The 17076-nt window shown below is 37.6% G+C and overlaps 2 protein-coding genes across 6 annotated transcripts; both read right to left on the bottom strand.

The window, feature by feature from the left end:
* Positions 1–352: 352 nt before the first annotated feature.
* On the bottom strand, positions 353–4490 carry LOC143847865 (uncharacterized). Of its 2 annotated transcripts, none has more exons than XM_077356668.1 (4): positions 2058–4490; positions 1858–1986; positions 1520–1585; positions 353–1431 (listed from the first exon to the last, which is right to left on the bottom strand). In XM_077356668.1, exons 1-4 carry the CDS (start codon positions 4378–4380, stop codon positions 509–511), a joined length of 3441 nt encoding a protein of 1146 aa, XP_077212783.1. In that variant the 5' UTR covers positions 4381–4490; the 3' UTR covers positions 353–508. The 2 variants fall into 2 exon arrangements, with proteins under 2 accessions (XP_077212783.1, XP_077212780.1); XM_077356665.1 differs by having other exon boundaries at positions 1520–1588; positions 2058–4489.
* A 1555-nt stretch (positions 4491–6045) lies between these two features.
* LOC143847844 (uncharacterized) lies at positions 6046–16706 on the bottom strand. 4 transcript variants are annotated; one of them, XM_077356648.1, is made up of 17 exons: positions 16359–16693; positions 16049–16174; positions 15776–15835; positions 15151–15264; positions 14968–15055; positions 13367–13512; positions 13164–13265; positions 10467–10508; positions 10263–10362; positions 9946–10028; positions 8171–8248; positions 7974–8084; positions 7832–7882; positions 7693–7749; positions 7552–7593; positions 6641–6841; positions 6046–6522 (listed from the first exon to the last, which is right to left on the bottom strand). In XM_077356648.1, the coding sequence occupies exons 1-16, from the start codon at positions 16494–16496 to the stop codon at positions 6755–6757; spliced, it is 1425 nt and encodes a 474-aa protein (XP_077212763.1). In that variant the 5' UTR covers positions 16497–16693; the 3' UTR covers positions 6046–6522; positions 6641–6754. The 4 variants fall into 4 exon arrangements, with proteins under 4 accessions (XP_077212763.1, XP_077212751.1, XP_077212756.1 ...); XM_077356636.1 differs by having other exon boundaries at positions 10437–10508; positions 16359–16690; XM_077356641.1 differs by having other exon boundaries at positions 7974–8072; positions 10437–10508; positions 16359–16690.
* Positions 16707–17076: the final 370 nt, after the last annotated feature.

Raw genomic sequence — 17076 nt, 5'->3', positions numbered from 1 at the left:
TTTGCAGTCATTTTTACACATTTTCAGACTTTTACCTATGTTTTTATAAAAACGTCTCAAAACATGTGTAAAATTCAGTCTCCAATGCACCTCCCCTGTTGGCAAAATGCTTCTAAATTATATGAAAACTGTTTCTGAGAGCTCCAAAATAGTGTGGGCCCACATTTTTGGGGTGATCCAAAGCATTCATTTGAAAGGCGCTTACATTGATAAGGTGTCCACAATTCCACTTTTGGTTAATATTCTGGTTCCCTTCTCTCTCTTTTTGCTTTGTTCTCTTTGTATTGACCATCTCTGTCATGGGGTTCTTCCCCTCTCTTAATAAAAAAAAGAAAACAAAAAAAATCAAACGTCTGTGAATGCAACAAACTCTATTACGAAACAGAGATAATGTGAGTGCGAAGACAAAACAAAGAAAATGTATTAACAGATCTCGAGTACATAACAAAGAAAATGTCTTCTTCCCTTATCTTCAAAGAAAAATCATCAAGACTAGAAATACTTTTGTCTAATTCAAACTCCTCTGCAATAAAAAGGCCATGTCTGCTTGCACGGATTCTCTTTGGAAAAGCAAAGTCTTGTAGTTCTCCTCTAAGGCTTCGATGTTAGCAACTGAAGATTTTGTAACAGAGTTCTTGAAAGCTTCTGCCTCCTCTTGTTTTAATCGAAGATTTTGTTGCTTGACCCGAAGTTGTTCTTCTAAGGAACCAATCACAGCTTGCAAAACCTGAACTTCGTCTTCATAAGACTGGAGTTTCTCCAACTCCTCCTTTTGTGAATATCTTGCCTTGTCTAGAGATGATAAGACTAACTTCTCCTTCGAATCGAATTCTTCCAAAACAAGCCTAAGCCTTTCCAACTCATTCAGATAGGAATCGATGTGCTCCGTATTGAACCCTGCTCTGTGAAGGCCTGCAAGCTCTTGCCTCAAATCTGCAATGTTTGCATGAGGATTCTTCCTTGAAGCCTTGAGAATGTCCTTGATAGTTGGAACATAATTCATCCAAAATGCGGTAGCACAAAATTCTCCAACCCCGGACGAAGAGAAGTCGAATCCTGGATAAGTTGGATGTTGGGACACTCTGCAAAAGAACTTTCGATATCGTTTCAATGCCTTCTTCCCATAAATGTCACCACATTTCTCTGATTCTATATCCATTTCTTCGGATTCTGAATCTTGTTCTACCAAATAGCCATCCTTTTCAAACTGAATTAATTCCCTCGCAAGCTCACTTTGCCTCTCAACACTTTTATCTTGATTTTCGAATACTATCTTTGGAGTTATAGACATGTTACAGACCTCCTTCACTACATGTAGATCAGAAGCCTCCATAGAATGAGAGATCACAGTTAATTTGTCTGATAATTGGGCCTCTCCAACTGTTTCTTTGAGGGCCATCTTGTGACCACGTTCCTTTCTATCCTTTGAACCTGAATCCACGCATTGTCATGCTATCAAAATATGAGGGAATTGTAATACATGTTTTGATATTCGACTAGAAGTTCCATTTGTTTGTACCTTCGAATTTGTTTGTATAATGTTCTTTGCCAGACCTGTCATTGTTTCCTTCTTCCTCTCCCACAACTTCTGCAAGAGAAAAAACAATCTTAGGCGAAATTTAAAACTTAATAACGATACACAATTCAATTTAACGTTTAGAGGTAGATTGCCGCTTAGTGCTGGCATCTCCAGCAGATTTCTCTCATGTTTGTGTCCTGTTCTGAGCCTTCTAGTTTATTCTTTTCCAATTTTTCTTCAACCATTTTGTTGTCTATGATGTTTTTGACTGTGTATTCACACTTCCTAGTTAGTGTCTGATCTTTAAAGAAAAATTGTTCAAAAGAAAGTACGATTACCTGGCAATGTGGCTTCAAGAGTGTACGAAGTAATCCTTTCCTCAGAATACTCTTCGACTGTGTTCGAATCCATGCAGGCATTTACTCCATTTTCTTGAACTGCTTCTCTTTCTCTTCTCCTTTGCTTTCCTATATAGAGGGAAGAACAAGGGATTAGTAAACTGTTTTTTGGGTTTTAGAACTTTAGCATACTGCCTTACCATTTTCCTTTTCGTTGCTTTCCTTTTCTTCTTTTTTCTTCCACTTTTGAGTGTTCATTCTCGATTTCCAAAAGTCCACAAGCAGTTCATCTCCCTCTTCTACACCTTGCCATTGTGGTATAGGGTACTCTTTGAAAGACTCCACATCTGTTTCTTTCGAAGCTTCGATTGCTAGGAGCTCTTCGTTTTCTCTCACTTCTTCCCCTTTCCTTTTCCTGGTTTTCTTCTTCCACGCAGCCAGTTCTTTACTTGCTAGAATTACCTCTTTGATCTCTCTCACTCCCTGTCCTTTTCTTTCCTTATTTTTCTTCTTCTCTATACTCAGTTCCACCCTTGCTAGAAGGACCTCTTCATTCTCCCTCACTTCTTGGCCTTTTCTTTTCTTATGCCTTCTCTTCTCTGCACCCAGCTCCTCTCTTTCTAGGACCTCTTCATTCTCTCTCACTTCTTGGCCTTTCGTTTTCTTATCTATCTCCACTGCACCCAGTTCCTCTCTTTGTAGAAGAACCTCTTCATTCTCTCTCACTTCTTGCCTTTTCCTTCTCTTTCTTTTCTTCTTTCTTGCATCCACTTCCTCACTGGAGATTCCCTTATCTTCATGTCCACTCTCTCCTCCTCCTCCTACCTCTCCTTCCCTCTTTGAATTCGGAGTCAAAGTATGTGAAATTTGTTCTTTCACAGCAACCGCTTCCTCCACCTTCACTCCTGTGAATATGGCGTGCATACACTCAGATACCTTTCCTGTATCATTGTTTCCTCGGTATGTGGTTGCTTCCGGCACCAATTCTTTCAACGATGCCATCTTGATCTTCACTTTCTTCAGGATTGCCTTTCCCTTCTTTGACTCTTCCTTTCCTTCACTTCCTTTCTTTAGAGAAAGGATTCCCTCTGTTCTTCGTTTCTTCAGACAGGCCTCTTCCAACGTCTCAGTCTTCACCACTTTCCTCCCTCTAAGGGATTTGCGTGTGCTTTCTTCCTCTCCTCCCTTCCCATATCTGGCTGCCTCTTTAAACTTCTTATACATACTAAGTACTTCATCCATCCATCTGCTATAACTTGGATCAGCTCTACCTGTTCTGTCATGACTCGGCACATATATTTCCACTTGCGTGGGCTCTTCAATGTATTTCTCCCAAGCCTTCAATACATCACCAGTATAACACATTTCTATTGGGATCCCTTGATCTAGTCCAAACTGTCTAGCCACTCTGTATGGTTTGTATGCAACCAAAGGGACATCATCAGAATTTGTGTTACAGTACGCAAGTAATTCGTTGGGACTGATTATCGTCAAGAAATCCGCCATTTCGAGCTTCTGATTCTCATCTTCGACTCGAGCATACGGCCGCCAGATAAAGCTATCAGGATTCCAGATTACATCTGCTAGACTAGAACTCCTCCAACGACTTCCCCATTGAAGCATTCTAACTCTGATATCAGTCTCCAACTCCCTTTTCAATGGACTAATGCTCGGAAATCTCTCCCACGCCCACAATTGTAACAACCAAAATGGGGCAAACACTTTCTTACTACTCTCCTTCCCTTCCAACAGATAATTTTCAATCTCAGAAAAACCCGCATACAAACTAGCCATTACAGCTGGGGCCAATGCCAATTTCTCACCCAAAGCGAGTCTAATCGCAGGACCATAAACACAAGATGGAACATCGTTCTCTGGGCCATTGGGTAGTAAACTCCTCTGTAGGAAGAAAGCAAGAAACCCAATATGCTCAAGCATCGAATCTTCGACCAATTCGAAATGCAAAACCCATTGCTTCAATGTCACTTTGGATGCAATTTTCGATCTTTCCTCGATCAACTTCTCATACCACTCTTCCTCTTCACCTTCAAGCTCTCGACAAACTCGCCCACCTCTCAGCGGCATATTACCGAGCACATGGGCGTCCTCTAAAGTGAACGAAATTTCTCCCCAATCAGTAATGAAAGTGTTAGTCTCCCCACACCAAAAACTCACTAGAGTATCCATAATCTTTTTGTCAGTATGGATTGTAAGTAAAGAAGCTTCGATAGAGTCTGAGATACCCAAAATTTCCCACTGTTTGTTATGTATTGGACGAAGTTTTTTCACCCAGTTATTCCATTCTGGGGATAGAGAACGAGTACCACCTTTGTAAGTGATTTTGGGCCAATTGAGGTGTTTGGAAGAGAGCAAATCTGCAGGTCTAGGCTTTTGGGTTGGGGGTTCTTTCAGGCCAAAGGGGTTATTGCTGGTTAGGAGTTTGAAAAGACCCTCTGTCTTAAGTAGAGAAGATGGTTCAGACAATTTGCTGGTTTGGATTGAGGTAGTGGAGCAATCCGCCATGGTTAGTGGGTTTTGATTTTCTTTCTCTCTTTTTCTTCTTCTTCTTTTTTTCTGTCTCTTTGCTCTTTTATGTTGCAGAAGAAACAGTATTCTGATATTTGTACAAACCCAGCTGTCTTTCCTTCTTTAATCGGCTATCGAGGGCTTTTTGGGAAATGTAAGCGCCTTTTGACAGCTCTTTATATACTAAAAGACAAGATATTTTGTGAGAATATCAGAATATCGTTGTGCAGGTATCATTTCCCCTTTCGTACGTTCTCGTCAGTAGAAGATCCCCAGCTCTTTGCTTTTTTTTCTTTTTTTGGATCAATTACTGTTGCATGCTGGAGAGTTGAAAAAATGACGAGAAAATGTTGAGTTTTGAAAAAACACTAACAAATGCTACTTTATTAAAAAAGAACTTTTTAGGACGAAAATACCCCTAACCTTACTTTATCTTTCTCTTCTTTGTTTTTACATTTTATCTTTCCGGCGATAGAAGCCTTCTTCTCCGGCGATAAAAGCCTTCTTCTCCGGCGAAACATCTTCATTTCTCCGGCATATGGTCATTTGTCTTGAGAGGTTAGAAGGAGTTCTCTAGAGACGCCCCTTTCTCATTTTCTTTTTCTTCCTCCAAATATCCAAAATCTCATTATCTCTATAAGTATTTCTCCTTTTCTAGTGGCTGTAGCCAAAATCAGTTGCCCAAAGAGCTTTCACTAGGCAAAAGGGTAGTGGAAGCCAAAATGGTACTCGAAGGAAAATGTAAGTTTGGCAAATATTGATACTCGAAGCCCAAAAAATACTAGTTGAAGCCAAAAAAAAGTTACTCCGAAACAAATATTTGAGAATTTTCCTTTCTCTCTCTTCTTTTTCATGTTTTTCTTCTATTCCGTTCTCAGAACAATATCCCCAGCTGTTTGGTCTTTTATGTTGCAGAAGAAACAGTCGAGGACATAAATTGTATTTAAATTGAGGGTGGAAAATTACCAAAAAAGAGGGTGAGAAATCACTCTTTGCTGTGCCTTCTATTTGGGACTAGAGAGTGATTATGGACACAATTTCTGGAAGATATGCTCTAAATTACAAAGTCTGTGTAATTCTTGAAGTTTTAATTGTTTATTTTATTCTTAATAATCAGATTGGGTCCAACACAGGACCCATGATCTCGACCATTGATTTCGAATACCTCAAAGCCAAATAAATATGGGGTGTTAATGGGTCCAACACAGGACCCATGTTCTCAACCATTGATTTCGAATGCCTCAAAGCCAAATAAATCTGGGGTGTTAATGGGTCCAACACTGAACTAATTACCTATCTCTAGGCCACGGTAGGTTCGGATCCCTTGGCGCTACTACAATCTTGCTTGGGGTGCTCTTTGGATCCACTTTTAGTATTTGGATCTCTTATTGATCGGATCTCTTTGGATCCTATTCGAAGGTCACAATCCATTTCAATCGAACTGCCCATCTCAGTGTCCTAAGTCCTAACTATGGAGTACATAGTCAGAATTTTTGAAAGAAAAAAAATTAGAATGTTTTGTCCACTTTAGGGGGTGTCTAACTGTCTATGCAATTTATTCTGGCAAATCAAATCCTTATCTGTGACTAATCCAAACTTGTAAATAAATAAAATAACTCAGTAATGCTCCAACCAGATTTCTTTTTCTTCACATGAATCCAGTAAGTTGAACTTCAGTTTCTCATACCCACTTAAACTGTATGTTTATCTAAGGATTAGTAATCCCCAAATGCCTTATATTTTTACATAACATGTTTTCCATTTAGATTCATACACAAGTTGTTTTTGCATCCATTTGTTCAGAAGATGGAATTCCTGGAAAAATAGCAGTCTCAGTCATTAAACTTCAAGATTAAACAATAAAATTATGAACGAAATGTGATTCTCTGAAAATCTTGTGAAAGAGTAGCCATGTGTCATCTTGTATCTAGTTCCTAGGCGCCGGCGCTGAGCTTTTATTATAATCTGAAATCCCCAACAGAATCTCATTCAGAAATTTCCTTTGCCATGAGGGAACTATACTCACATCGCTCAGCACCAACTTTGGAGTTCCATTGGAAACCATGACTAGTCGCATAACTAGAGTAGCCTTTGAAGCTGAGGCTGTGATCTTGGTAGCGTGTACTCAGTTACAAACTCCTATACCCAGATAAGATCAATCGAGGAATATATGTAATGGTTAGAACAGTGAAATTAAAAAAAAAAAAAAAAAACATTGACACAGAAATAGTTATGCTATGTTGAAATTGTACGAGACCTCTGTGCATTTGGGTCCGTGAGATTCTGCTCCAAAAGTTAATGTGTTCCATGTGATGAACTGTATAATTATGTAATTCCTCCAGATCCGGCAATGATATCATTTTTCATCTACCTAGATGTTGTCTTCCTCTTGTGGGCAAACGCCTGATGCGAGTTTACCTATGCTTGTTCCTGCAATGTACCCACCAGACCAAGCGTTCTGCAAAAGTATTTAAGGTCCATTAGCTAAAAGCCTAAAAAGCTTATTGTTCGTGGGCAGGGAGTGGGTGGAAATACTATCTAGCAAGCTCTGGATGCACAGAAGTCACATATCAGCTTGAGAGAGTGCCCCTAGAGATATCCCATCTACAGGACATTTTATTCATTTCATGTGATTGTAATATACTCAAATCTTAAAGACCATGTCTGTGGTTAACACCCAAGGCTCTTGTAACTTTGTGTATGGTGTATGATCATCGAAACATACAAATTCAAATTCTAATATTGTTTTAGATTTCACCATTTTCATAATTGTTTAGATAGAAGAATTTAATACATTTTCTTATTTGATCAAAGGGAGTTCAGTCTTTTTCATCGCTACGATGGACGATGCAATGATGTCTGCTGTTTGGTGAGAATATGATGACTAGTGGTCCGATGTTTTCTCTAGTGTCAACCTCATAGCTCATTCAAGCATATCATTGAGACTATGAGTGAAGAAACAGCAAACCCTTGGATCGTAAAACCAATTTCACGAAAATGCCTAATTTTAGCAGTGTAGAAAGAATAAACAAAATTGAACTGGCTTAAGGTCACACACTCCGGAACGGCAAAAGACAGTTTTTCATTCAAAGTCTGTGGTTCAATTCCTGAACTGAGTTACGTCGAGGTTAACATTTGGCCAAATAAATAAAGCACAAAAAGTTATACCTGAAAGTTGAATCCACCAGTTATTCCATCTACATTTAAAACCTGCAAAGGATTCAATTAGTGACATCACATATCACGTACGGACTTTAATGGCAGAGGAAAGACTTTCTAGACCAGATCTGTTAAAAGAAATAATACTACCTCTCCAGCAAAGAATAGACGGGGCTGTATCCTGCTTTCCATGGTGTTTAGTGTGATCTTCATGAGAAGATAGTGGAATTAAGTTACACATTTAGCAGTAAAAAAAAATAAATTTCAATTAAGTTGTGGAAATGAATACCTCTGAGAGTGGGACACCTCCGGCAGTGACAAATTCATCCTTAAATTGTCCCTTCAGTAGAAAAATAAGATATAAGCTTCCAAAATAGGGTGGGCGCCTGTGCTTATAATTTTGTCTTTGAAGATACGACACAAAGATTTACCTTTCCTGTCACACTAAATGAACACCGCTTTAACAGAAAAGCAATGGAATTTAAAGAGCTATTTGATATGGAAGCCCAGAAGATATCACCGCCAAATCCCTGAAAGATAAACTGCGAAACAAATCATGTCACCCAGCAAAGTTGAACATTCACCTTGATCAAATGATTTTGAATTCAATATTAGGTGGGCATATAACCTCACGTTCTAGTAGATATTTCCAAAATCTTTTCACCAAGCCAAAATCTGGAGGAAATGAACTGAGAACCTTTTGCTTCTGTAACAATGCAATGCACTAGTTAGTCCGTCAATAACAAGTACAGCAGATATCTGGAGAAGTACGGTCCATGGCCTATGGTGTAGAACACAATAGATAATAATCACTAAATAATATTGAGTAAGAAGCCAGCTTCCTCAAAATGCTATACGATACAGTGTGAAATATATGAAAATTCACAGAGATGGGTTCCAAAAAGTGGTAGGGAAACCAAAATCAGCCAAAGAGATGTAAAGAATAGTGTTTACCCAGACTCCATGTCTGTTACTAACTGGAATAGGAAACCCGGAGGATGTGTTTCAGGCATTGAGTAAATCATTGCACAATATGCATTTCTGATCAAACATCTAAAAGCATATAGTTGCTACTTGGATCCATAACAATATAGGAATGCTAGTCGAAATTACCAAAAAATATAACATAAATTCCTAATTCCTTTAAGAAACTAGAAACCTATGGGAACACATAACATCATTAAGTAGCACAAGTCTATAACTACATTTTGGTGTCCACAGTTGGGCAGCTATAAAATTCTAATCGGGATGATCATGAAAAAAAAAGAAAAAAAAAGAAAAGGATTGTACGCTCGAGCGTACCAAGCTTATGGTACGCTCAAGTGCCCAATCACATGTGGGCCCACTTTATTAGGATGATCCAAAGCATTCATATGAAATGCCCTTACATAGATGGGGTGTGTACCAAAAATCAGCTCCATAGGATCATCCTAACCCATCCATTTGTGGAGGTCAAAATGGACAGACACTGTGTGTCCACAAATCTGCCCATTTTTGCCCTCCACTTTTGGAGGGGTTAGGATGATTCAATGGAGCTGATTTTTGGTACACACCCTATCTATGATAGGGCCTTGCAAATCAATGCTTTGGATCACCACAAAAAATGTGGGACCCATGTGATTGGGCACTCGAGCGTACGATAAGCTTGGTACGCTTGAGCGTACAATCCTTTTCCTCATATATATATATATATATATATATATATATATATATATATATATATATATATATATAAATCTACATTTTCATTATTACAACAAGTTCAAATCCACAGCTAAGACGATTAAAAGTATCCTGTCAGTTCATAATGAGGCAATTCATAGTGTTCGCGCCATAATACTAATTTACTTTGATCCTTCGTCTTCACAGGGTTGTCTAGTTGACGTCTTTGGGGAACAATGTATATATGATGTGGGACTGCCCTCTGTTACTAAGACAGGTTATTTCAATGCCAATTGTGAATGAAGGTCTACAAATTTTCTAGACATCTTTCTCTTGCCACTTATTGTGGATGGTGTGACCTGGCCAATTTTATTAGGTGGGTAAGTCGTAACCAAGGCCTTGCAAACATATTTGTAGATTCTTTTGAGTTCCTAGATTCATCCCATCATTAGATGATTGAGTTTAAGGACTGCCTAGCAAAAGATAATGTTTCTACATATTCTTTGAGTATTTGATATCTGTCATCTAATTTCCATTGAACATCCCTCGAACACAACAAAATGTAATTGATTACCGGAATGGAAAAACACAGTATGGAAAATAAGCATAATAGATGCAAATTACCAAGGACATCTATTTCCAACCCAAATCTAGGAAAAATTCAGAATAAATAAATAAAATAAAATAAATACTAAAAAATATAGGTAAATGAAAACATTGGATTTGTGAATAGAACTAAACCCCAAGCCGATCCTTGTGTTGAATCAGAATGTACTTCACATCTTCTATGTGTAGATCAGGCACAAAATCTACAAAAAGCATTCCTGCATTTGGATTAAAAAAATTAGATAAAAACACAAACAAAGACAACACCAATAAACTAAGCTCTTTCTCCTCTTCAATAAAGTTCACCATTAAAAAAAGTCTTTTAAGGATGCTCCAAGTAGGACACCCATGACACTTTCCTTAATCCTTATGCTTTTGTGTATCTAAAAAGGCATAAGTACAATAAGTAAAGTTCTTACAAAACATGAAAGAAAATAAAGAAGCTCCCTGACCCGTGTAATCTGATCCGAACAGATCACGTGCTCCCCAAGCAGACAATCGGAGAATCACCGGCCCGCTAAGTCCCCAATGGGTCACTAACATAGGCCCTACCTGAAACCTCAAAAACATTAGTTAGACTAAACTTTCACAGTTTCTAAACAGCACTGACAAAAAAAAACTGATACCTGCGTAAATTGAGGTATATTCCTACTGACATTTTCTATTTTCAGCATTGCTTTAACTTTTGGGAATGTAACCTGCAGAGAAAAACAGAGAGGAATTAGGAAACATTTTGGAACGCCGTAAGAACTGAGGAGAATGACATTTAGACTCATTGATGGATTTTGTACAGACAAACAAACATCCAAGTGAAACAAAAGGATATAGTTAGTTATATCAGGCAGTCCAACTTGCAATTTTTTAGTAAACAAAAATGTCAATAATATTTTATTTTATTCTTTTGCAATTTTATCACAAAAAATGTCAATATTATATCATTCTATGTGTGTCTCTAAATTTATTGGAGATGCTAAAAAAGGGTTAAAGAACCTGTTTATCTGATCAGCTTCTGCCAATCACTAGAACAAAGGGGACTAGAAATTGAAACTTTGGAAATGTATGGTGACTCATCTCACTAACAGTTCCCAGTGTGGTATTTGTATATTCAATTTTGAAGACAACTCTGTCAGCAACTTAAAGACGAGGCTAAAAAAATTAACTCACCAATGCAAGTAGCCAACACCTGCCACTCTGATGTAAAGTACTGCAAGAAAAGTTAGCTATGGTAAGTCCATGCCTCAATCTAATATGTTTGCCCAAAGTAGCACTGTGATGTCCATTTGCGACAGCCGACAGCAATCCACTTGAAAAGAAATACTCTATCTAAGAATGGAAGAATATTCTGCATGCACCTTCTATTATCTTCTACCTTCACTGTATTTCTGTGGGACCTAGTGCTCAGGAGACTCGAGATTGCTCATTGAGACCTAAAGCAAATAGTGTTCGGGGCAGAAGTTAACATTATTGCAGCTCATCTTATCAAATACCATTCTTGGTGGGAGGTCCCTTCTCCAAGTCCAAGTGTGAAAGTTCATTTGTTTTTTGGAGTTGGATTCACATTCCTTCCGCGCATAGATATAACACAGACATTTCCCGACCTAAAATCTGTTCCATCTTCATCTCGTCTCAAAAAAGATATGTGTTCGTGTATCACCTCATTTTTTTCTGACTGACCTTACATTATTCGCCCCGGAGAGGTGTACTGACGAAGAACGTGTGTCAAAATGCAAGGAGATGATAACCTGAAACTGTAAAGATTAGAAGAAAAAATGGATTTCTAAAACTCGCCCATGTTCCTAAATAGACCCAAGGTACTCAAAACAATAAGCCTAGTCATTTCAAAACATCCCAAATGGTTTATATCAGAAAGCATAGGAATCAAACCCAGGAAATTGAGAAAACCAGCATAAAGGCATTTAGTAGTTAACTGGTTGAAATGTTAACTTATTGGTTAAAAACTTAAGTGATTGATTCATAAAGCTGCCAATCGGCCAATTTTGCCGCAAGAGGCCCCTTTTTTGTGTTTTAATCCGGGCCTTCTATCTTGATTTCAGTTGTTGACCTTGAATTGGACCATTTGTGGACGAATCATGGAGCTAGGGACACTTTAAGATCACGGTTTTGCAGCTTAAACAACACCTTTCAATCCAAAATCATTGATTCCAGGCTAAAAAGGCTGTTTACCTAAAAACTAAACTAAACCTTTGTTTTGATCTTTAAGGTTGGTAGCAAAACGTTTTTCAACTCAAAAGTTTGGTCCGATTGCTTTCAAACCATTTTTTCCAAGAATTCCAAGCCTATATAGGAAGACCTTCTCCAGTCACTTAGACACACAATATTTTTCCTTCTCCAATCTCTAGAAGAAAAGCTTAAAACATTGAAGCTTAATTCAAGAGAAAATACAAATTTTATCAAAGTTCTTCAAGAGGAAAAGCTGAGGGACACGCTCCGAGTTGGTGATTTCAAGTGGGAAAGGTTCCAGCGGTGGTACCTTCATGCCATGATGTAATCAAAGAAAAACCTGTGACTCGCATCGCATCTTATTACCTTTCTTGAGATGATTCTTGGGTTTTTTTCGTGATTGTACCCATGGTTTTAAATTTCGACCAAAATCCGACATTTCGGACCGAAATCACCGAAACCAAAATTTCGGAATTTCGGCCTTTATTTTGGAATTTCGGAAATTCCGAAATTTCAAAATCAATTAAATATTCTTTTTAAATTATTACCAAATTTCGACCGAAATTTCGGTTTTTGGGAAGTCCGAAACCGGTACCGAAATCAAAATTTTAAACCATGATTGTACCTCAAGAAATTTTTATATCACCTTGTAAGCTAGTCCTTGAGAGGAAATGATGGTGGAGTTGGATTCATATTCCTTCCACGCTTATAAGTATGGTAAGCTGAAGCCATTAGAAATTCATCTCAAAAAAGATATGTGTTCCGTGATGTAGTCAGAGAGAAACTTGTGATCCGTACTATATTACCTTTCTAGAGACAGTTCTTGGGTTTCTTCAAGATTCTACCTAATGAAATCCTTATATCAGATTGGAAGCTAGTGCTTGAGAGATGGTGGTGTCTCGTTATGCTGGTTAGAGTTCACATTGATGAGGAAAGTAATAATCAAGTAGATGAATTAGGCTATTTCAGATTAACTTGCCTTGAATTTTTTGTGAATAGACCAAAAGAATATAAGAATGTGGTAAGCGATCTTCAAATAAGAGTAAAGAACCACATAACGAGTTTGTTTTTTACTCATGTAAAGTACGTTAAGAAAAAAAAAGTAAAAAACATGATACTGCTAACAGAGACAAACATTGAGACAGAGACAGTAAATTCTGGAAGACAATTACCCCAGACAAATCTGCCAGTTGTGTATCCTTAACTTTGAAAGTGAATAAGCTAGGAATTGGATCTACAATTGAATGACCAAGTTGAACAGCCATTGAGTACCCCTGAGAACAAATAGAATTCCAATCAATAAAGTCATTAATCTGGTTATACTTGACATCATAATTGAACCTAGAAAATAAATTTCTAATGGCTTCGCTCGCACCTGCTGGCTATTCCCAGTGGCGATTAACAAATAATCAGCTTCAACGTATTCAACAAGATCAATTGTACGTTTCTCGATCTTGAGAAGGAATTTTCCATTCGCAGTAATAGATGCATTTGTCACAACTTTACCAGCCTGCAGTAGAACTGGTACGAGAAGTTAAATTTCAGCATACCATACTTATAAGCGATAGGATTTAATTTTTAATAGAATGCATGCAATAGCATATTGAGGGCAATCAAATTTTAAAGAAAAGGGGGTGCACAATGTGATTTCAGCATGAAATCCTTATGCAATCAGAGAATTATTGCAGAGGTTCTACTAAGAGGAATCCCATATTTAAAAATGAAGATGCTTGTTATCAAGTTAAGAGGTTCAAATGTCACACAATATTCAAGGAACAGTTTCATGGACCCTAAATCCAAGTTTTTTTTTTTTGTTTAGTTTTTTTTGAGAAAGGTGACTTTATTGATATAAATCAGACATAAAAGTAGATGGAGGGGACTCTGAGCACAAACTGTCAGAAACCAAACTTTAAGATTCAAGTAGCAATGTGTCTCCCTTTGGTGTAAAATGTTCTCAATTGTAAGCCCTGATAATCTCTGCATGATCATACCAAGCCAGGAACCTTGTCCTTATGTTTCTCCAGGTATGAAAATAGTGTGCCCATCTGTAAAAGGTGTCCCCTTCGAATACACCTTTTACACTGCTCCTTGTGGAGAAGACTGCAAGACGAATGTGTATAAAATGGTTTGGAGCGTATGGTGGGAAACAAACCAAAGAATCTTCAAAGACAAGGAGACATCACTTGCTAAAATTGCATTGGGTATAAATAATTCATTGCTGTAAATTGGGCAATGGTTAGAGAAGATTATGGGAAGGCTCTACTCAAGAACATTTTAGACAATGAAAAGAAACTTCGACTGGAAATATAGCAAAAGGATAGAAAGTGGCCAAATGAGTTCCACGTCCTCCAAACACCATTAAACTTAACTTTGATGGTTGCTTGTTAGGTAATCTGGAGCGGCAGGATTGGAGGAATGGTTAGAGATGAGTCTGGTGTGTCATGGATACAAGGGTTTGATTGCTATCAGTGACTCCAAGGAGGTTGAGGCTAGTGTGTTGCTTACAAGGCTTAAATTTTCAAGAGGGAGAACGAGTGGATAGAAGGGAACTCCAAGAATGGGATGGGCTCTTAGAAGTAGTTGATCCTTGGATAGCTCATGGAATTAGACGGAATGATCTTTTTGGTTCTTCTTTTTTTTTTCCCATGTTCATAGGCGGCGAATGATGAGATGAATTAGCAAAGTCTGGGATTACTAGAGATTCTATGTATATTGGGCAACCTCTGGCCCTATTGTAAAGCTGTATTTTAGCACTTAAATAAAATCCGTTAAAAAACACAATGTAAAACTTACATAATTTGTACTTGAACAGAGAAAATTACAATTCTATAATCAAGAATCAAGGGTATCGTCCGCATATAGAGCAAGTTTTGACCTTTACACCAGCACTAAGACTTTGTCTAAAACATGAAGAATGCCCTATAAAACTAAATAAAGCAGACTGAAGCGCACAGTTGGTTGGGTCATAACATATACCTCCACTCCTCTTTGCTTCGAGAAGAAGGCAATCAATTATAGAAGATGAACTGTTGCTGACAGGAAACACCCTTCCATCATCCTCTGTCTAAGGATACAAGTAGTAAAACAACTGATTTAAAACAATTCTACGAGTACAAAGTATAAAAGCAAAAACAAAATACATCAGGTTCTTGAAACAACCTTAAGTTCAACACCATGATCAGAAAACCAAGACATAGTGTCCAATGGGCCATGTGTGCTGAAGAAAGATCCTCGCAGTTCTTTATTACCCCTAGGGTAGTGCTCTGCTAAAACCTACATCAGTTGGCAGCATGTAAACCCTAAAAATCAAAATGCTAATGCATTTATATGACATAATTCAGCATGTATGAATGCATATTATATAATACAACATGTTGGACACATGGTTTTAAATTTCTATCGAAAGTATGCTAAAAGTATATGCGGAAATATTGCAACTCATCAGGACTTGTTTCCAACAAATGGTTACAGAACCAATTAGTATTTCTACTCTATGATGGCTTCTACATTATATTTGCAACCATTAGAAAGGGATACTCGCTATGACACAAAATAAAAATTATGTGCCTGGCAGTTAGAGATAAGAAAACCGTCAATTCATACAACTCAGATAATAGCATATTGACTGTAATTGTTCAAATATTGAACAATGACTCAGCATTCATCTGCAACTTACAAATAAAACTAACCGATTCTAGCTGATCAATCATCTTATGAATGTTTGAATGCGAAATATCGTTCTATATTTTAAAATTCCTAACGGGTCTTGAAATCAAGTACTCACCATCTTATCAACATAATGCCCATTTGTAACATTGCATCGTCCTCCACCAGAAATTCTCACCTACAAATTAATCATAGAATTTTTTTTCGATAAAGAAAAGAATACAATGGGTAAGTGTCAATATAAATCTTACATAAAAAAGAACATCACATACACTTCTTACTTGTAAGAAAATGATGTATACAAAATTGAATTGAAGAAAATGCCATACATTGCTAATCAATTCTAAACATGCATTTTGTATGGAACAAAACCCAAGTATCAAATTCAAACCTTTGATAGAAACTTCCCCTTCTCAACAACCAGCACACCCAAATGGGGAGCAACACTTTTAGCCTTAATTGCAGCATATACCCCAGCTGCACCACCACCAACCACTACCAATAACTGTTCACTTATCTACAGTAAAATGGGAAAAAAAAAAAAAAGATGAAAAAACTGATTAGACAAGAGGACAAAACTACATGAGCAATAGAAAGAAAGCTTCCTAGTGGGAATAAAGAAGTGGGTTTTTTTTTTCTTTTCTCTGTCCAAACTACAAACCAATAAAATGAAATTTCATAAAATGGAGGAGATTATGAACCTGGTGAGTGCAACGGATGGTGGATGTGTGAAATTTTTGGTGGGTGTGGGAAAAAAAGCTGTGATAGTTTCTGCCCAGCTTTGGAGTGACCAGAAAAGATCCGAAATGGAAGAGATTGACGACAACAGAGCTTATCATCTTAGCATTTCTTGGCCGAGGACATACGATTTGGGTTGTGTAGGGCTAGGCTTCTTTGCTGTTGCTTGCTAGCCAAAATTGTGTTGGACCCAATCCAATCTGCCTATAAAAATCACATTTTGGTCCGATAAAGATTATAGAGGGAGTGTTTGGTGATCTGGGTCGTTAGTCTATTGGGCCACCACAAGCCCGGTTAAGTGTGAGATGATCCTAGCCCTTTGATCCAAATGTGTCCTACTTTTTTGCCAATCCGGAGCTATCTCTCTTTTCATAAAATAAGGCTACTGATATTGGGCACTACAATATTTTCATAATTGCACTAACTCAATTTTTTAAATTTAAACATGTATCAAAGGCTATTATAGTTCCCAATATGCTCTCATGAGCCAATTTAAACAGAAAAGACAAGATGGGTCAGTGCAATTGTTAAAACAAGGTAGTGCCAATATCAGGAGATAAGATTAGAAAATTTAGCGGAAAATATATTTTACTTCTCCTTTTGTGTATTTTCTTCAAAATTGAATGGGAGAATGATTTTGATAGATTAGGAGAAATCTTATCTTGCCCTTTCTCTTTAAAG

The sequence above is a fragment of the Tasmannia lanceolata genome, unplaced genomic scaffold, assembly GCF_043159265.1.
Source record: "Tasmannia lanceolata isolate RefF3 unplaced genomic scaffold, GAP_Taslan_0.1 ptg000003l, whole genome shotgun sequence".
Lineage (NCBI taxonomy): Eukaryota > Viridiplantae > Streptophyta > Magnoliopsida > Canellales > Winteraceae > Tasmannia > Tasmannia lanceolata.
Note: the sequence above shows the minus strand (reverse complement) of the source record. Positions and strands in the feature narration are given on the sequence as shown.

What these genes read in the sequence shown, in the direction of transcription:
- LOC143847865 (XM_077356665.1), bottom strand. Translation starts at nt 4,380, where the DNA reads ATGGCGGATTGCTCCACTACCTCAATCCAAACCAGCAAATTGTCTGAA. An exon ending in AAGCAACGAAAAGGAAAATG is followed by an intron (nt 1,987 to 2,057) that starts GTAAGGCAGTAT and finishes CCCTCTATATAG; the next exon opens with GAAAGCAAAGGAGAAGAGAA. An exon ending in TCTTGAAGCCACATTGCCAG is followed by an intron (nt 1,589 to 1,857) that starts GTAATCGTACTT and finishes TTTCTCTTGCAG; the next exon opens with AAGTTGTGGGAGAGGAAGAA.
- LOC143847844 (XM_077356636.1), bottom strand. Translation starts at nt 16,496, where the DNA reads ATGATAAGCTCTGTTGTCGTCAATCTCTTCCATTTCGGATCTTTTCTG. An exon ending in AGGGGAAGTTTCTATCAAAG is followed by an intron (nt 15,836 to 16,048) that starts GTTTGAATTTGA and finishes ATTAATTTGTAG; the next exon opens with GTGAGAATTTCTGGTGGAGG. An exon ending in CATTTAGTGTGACAGGAAAG is followed by an intron (nt 7,883 to 7,973) that starts GTAAATCTTTGT and finishes TTTCTACTGAAG; the next exon opens with GGACAATTTAAGGATGAATT.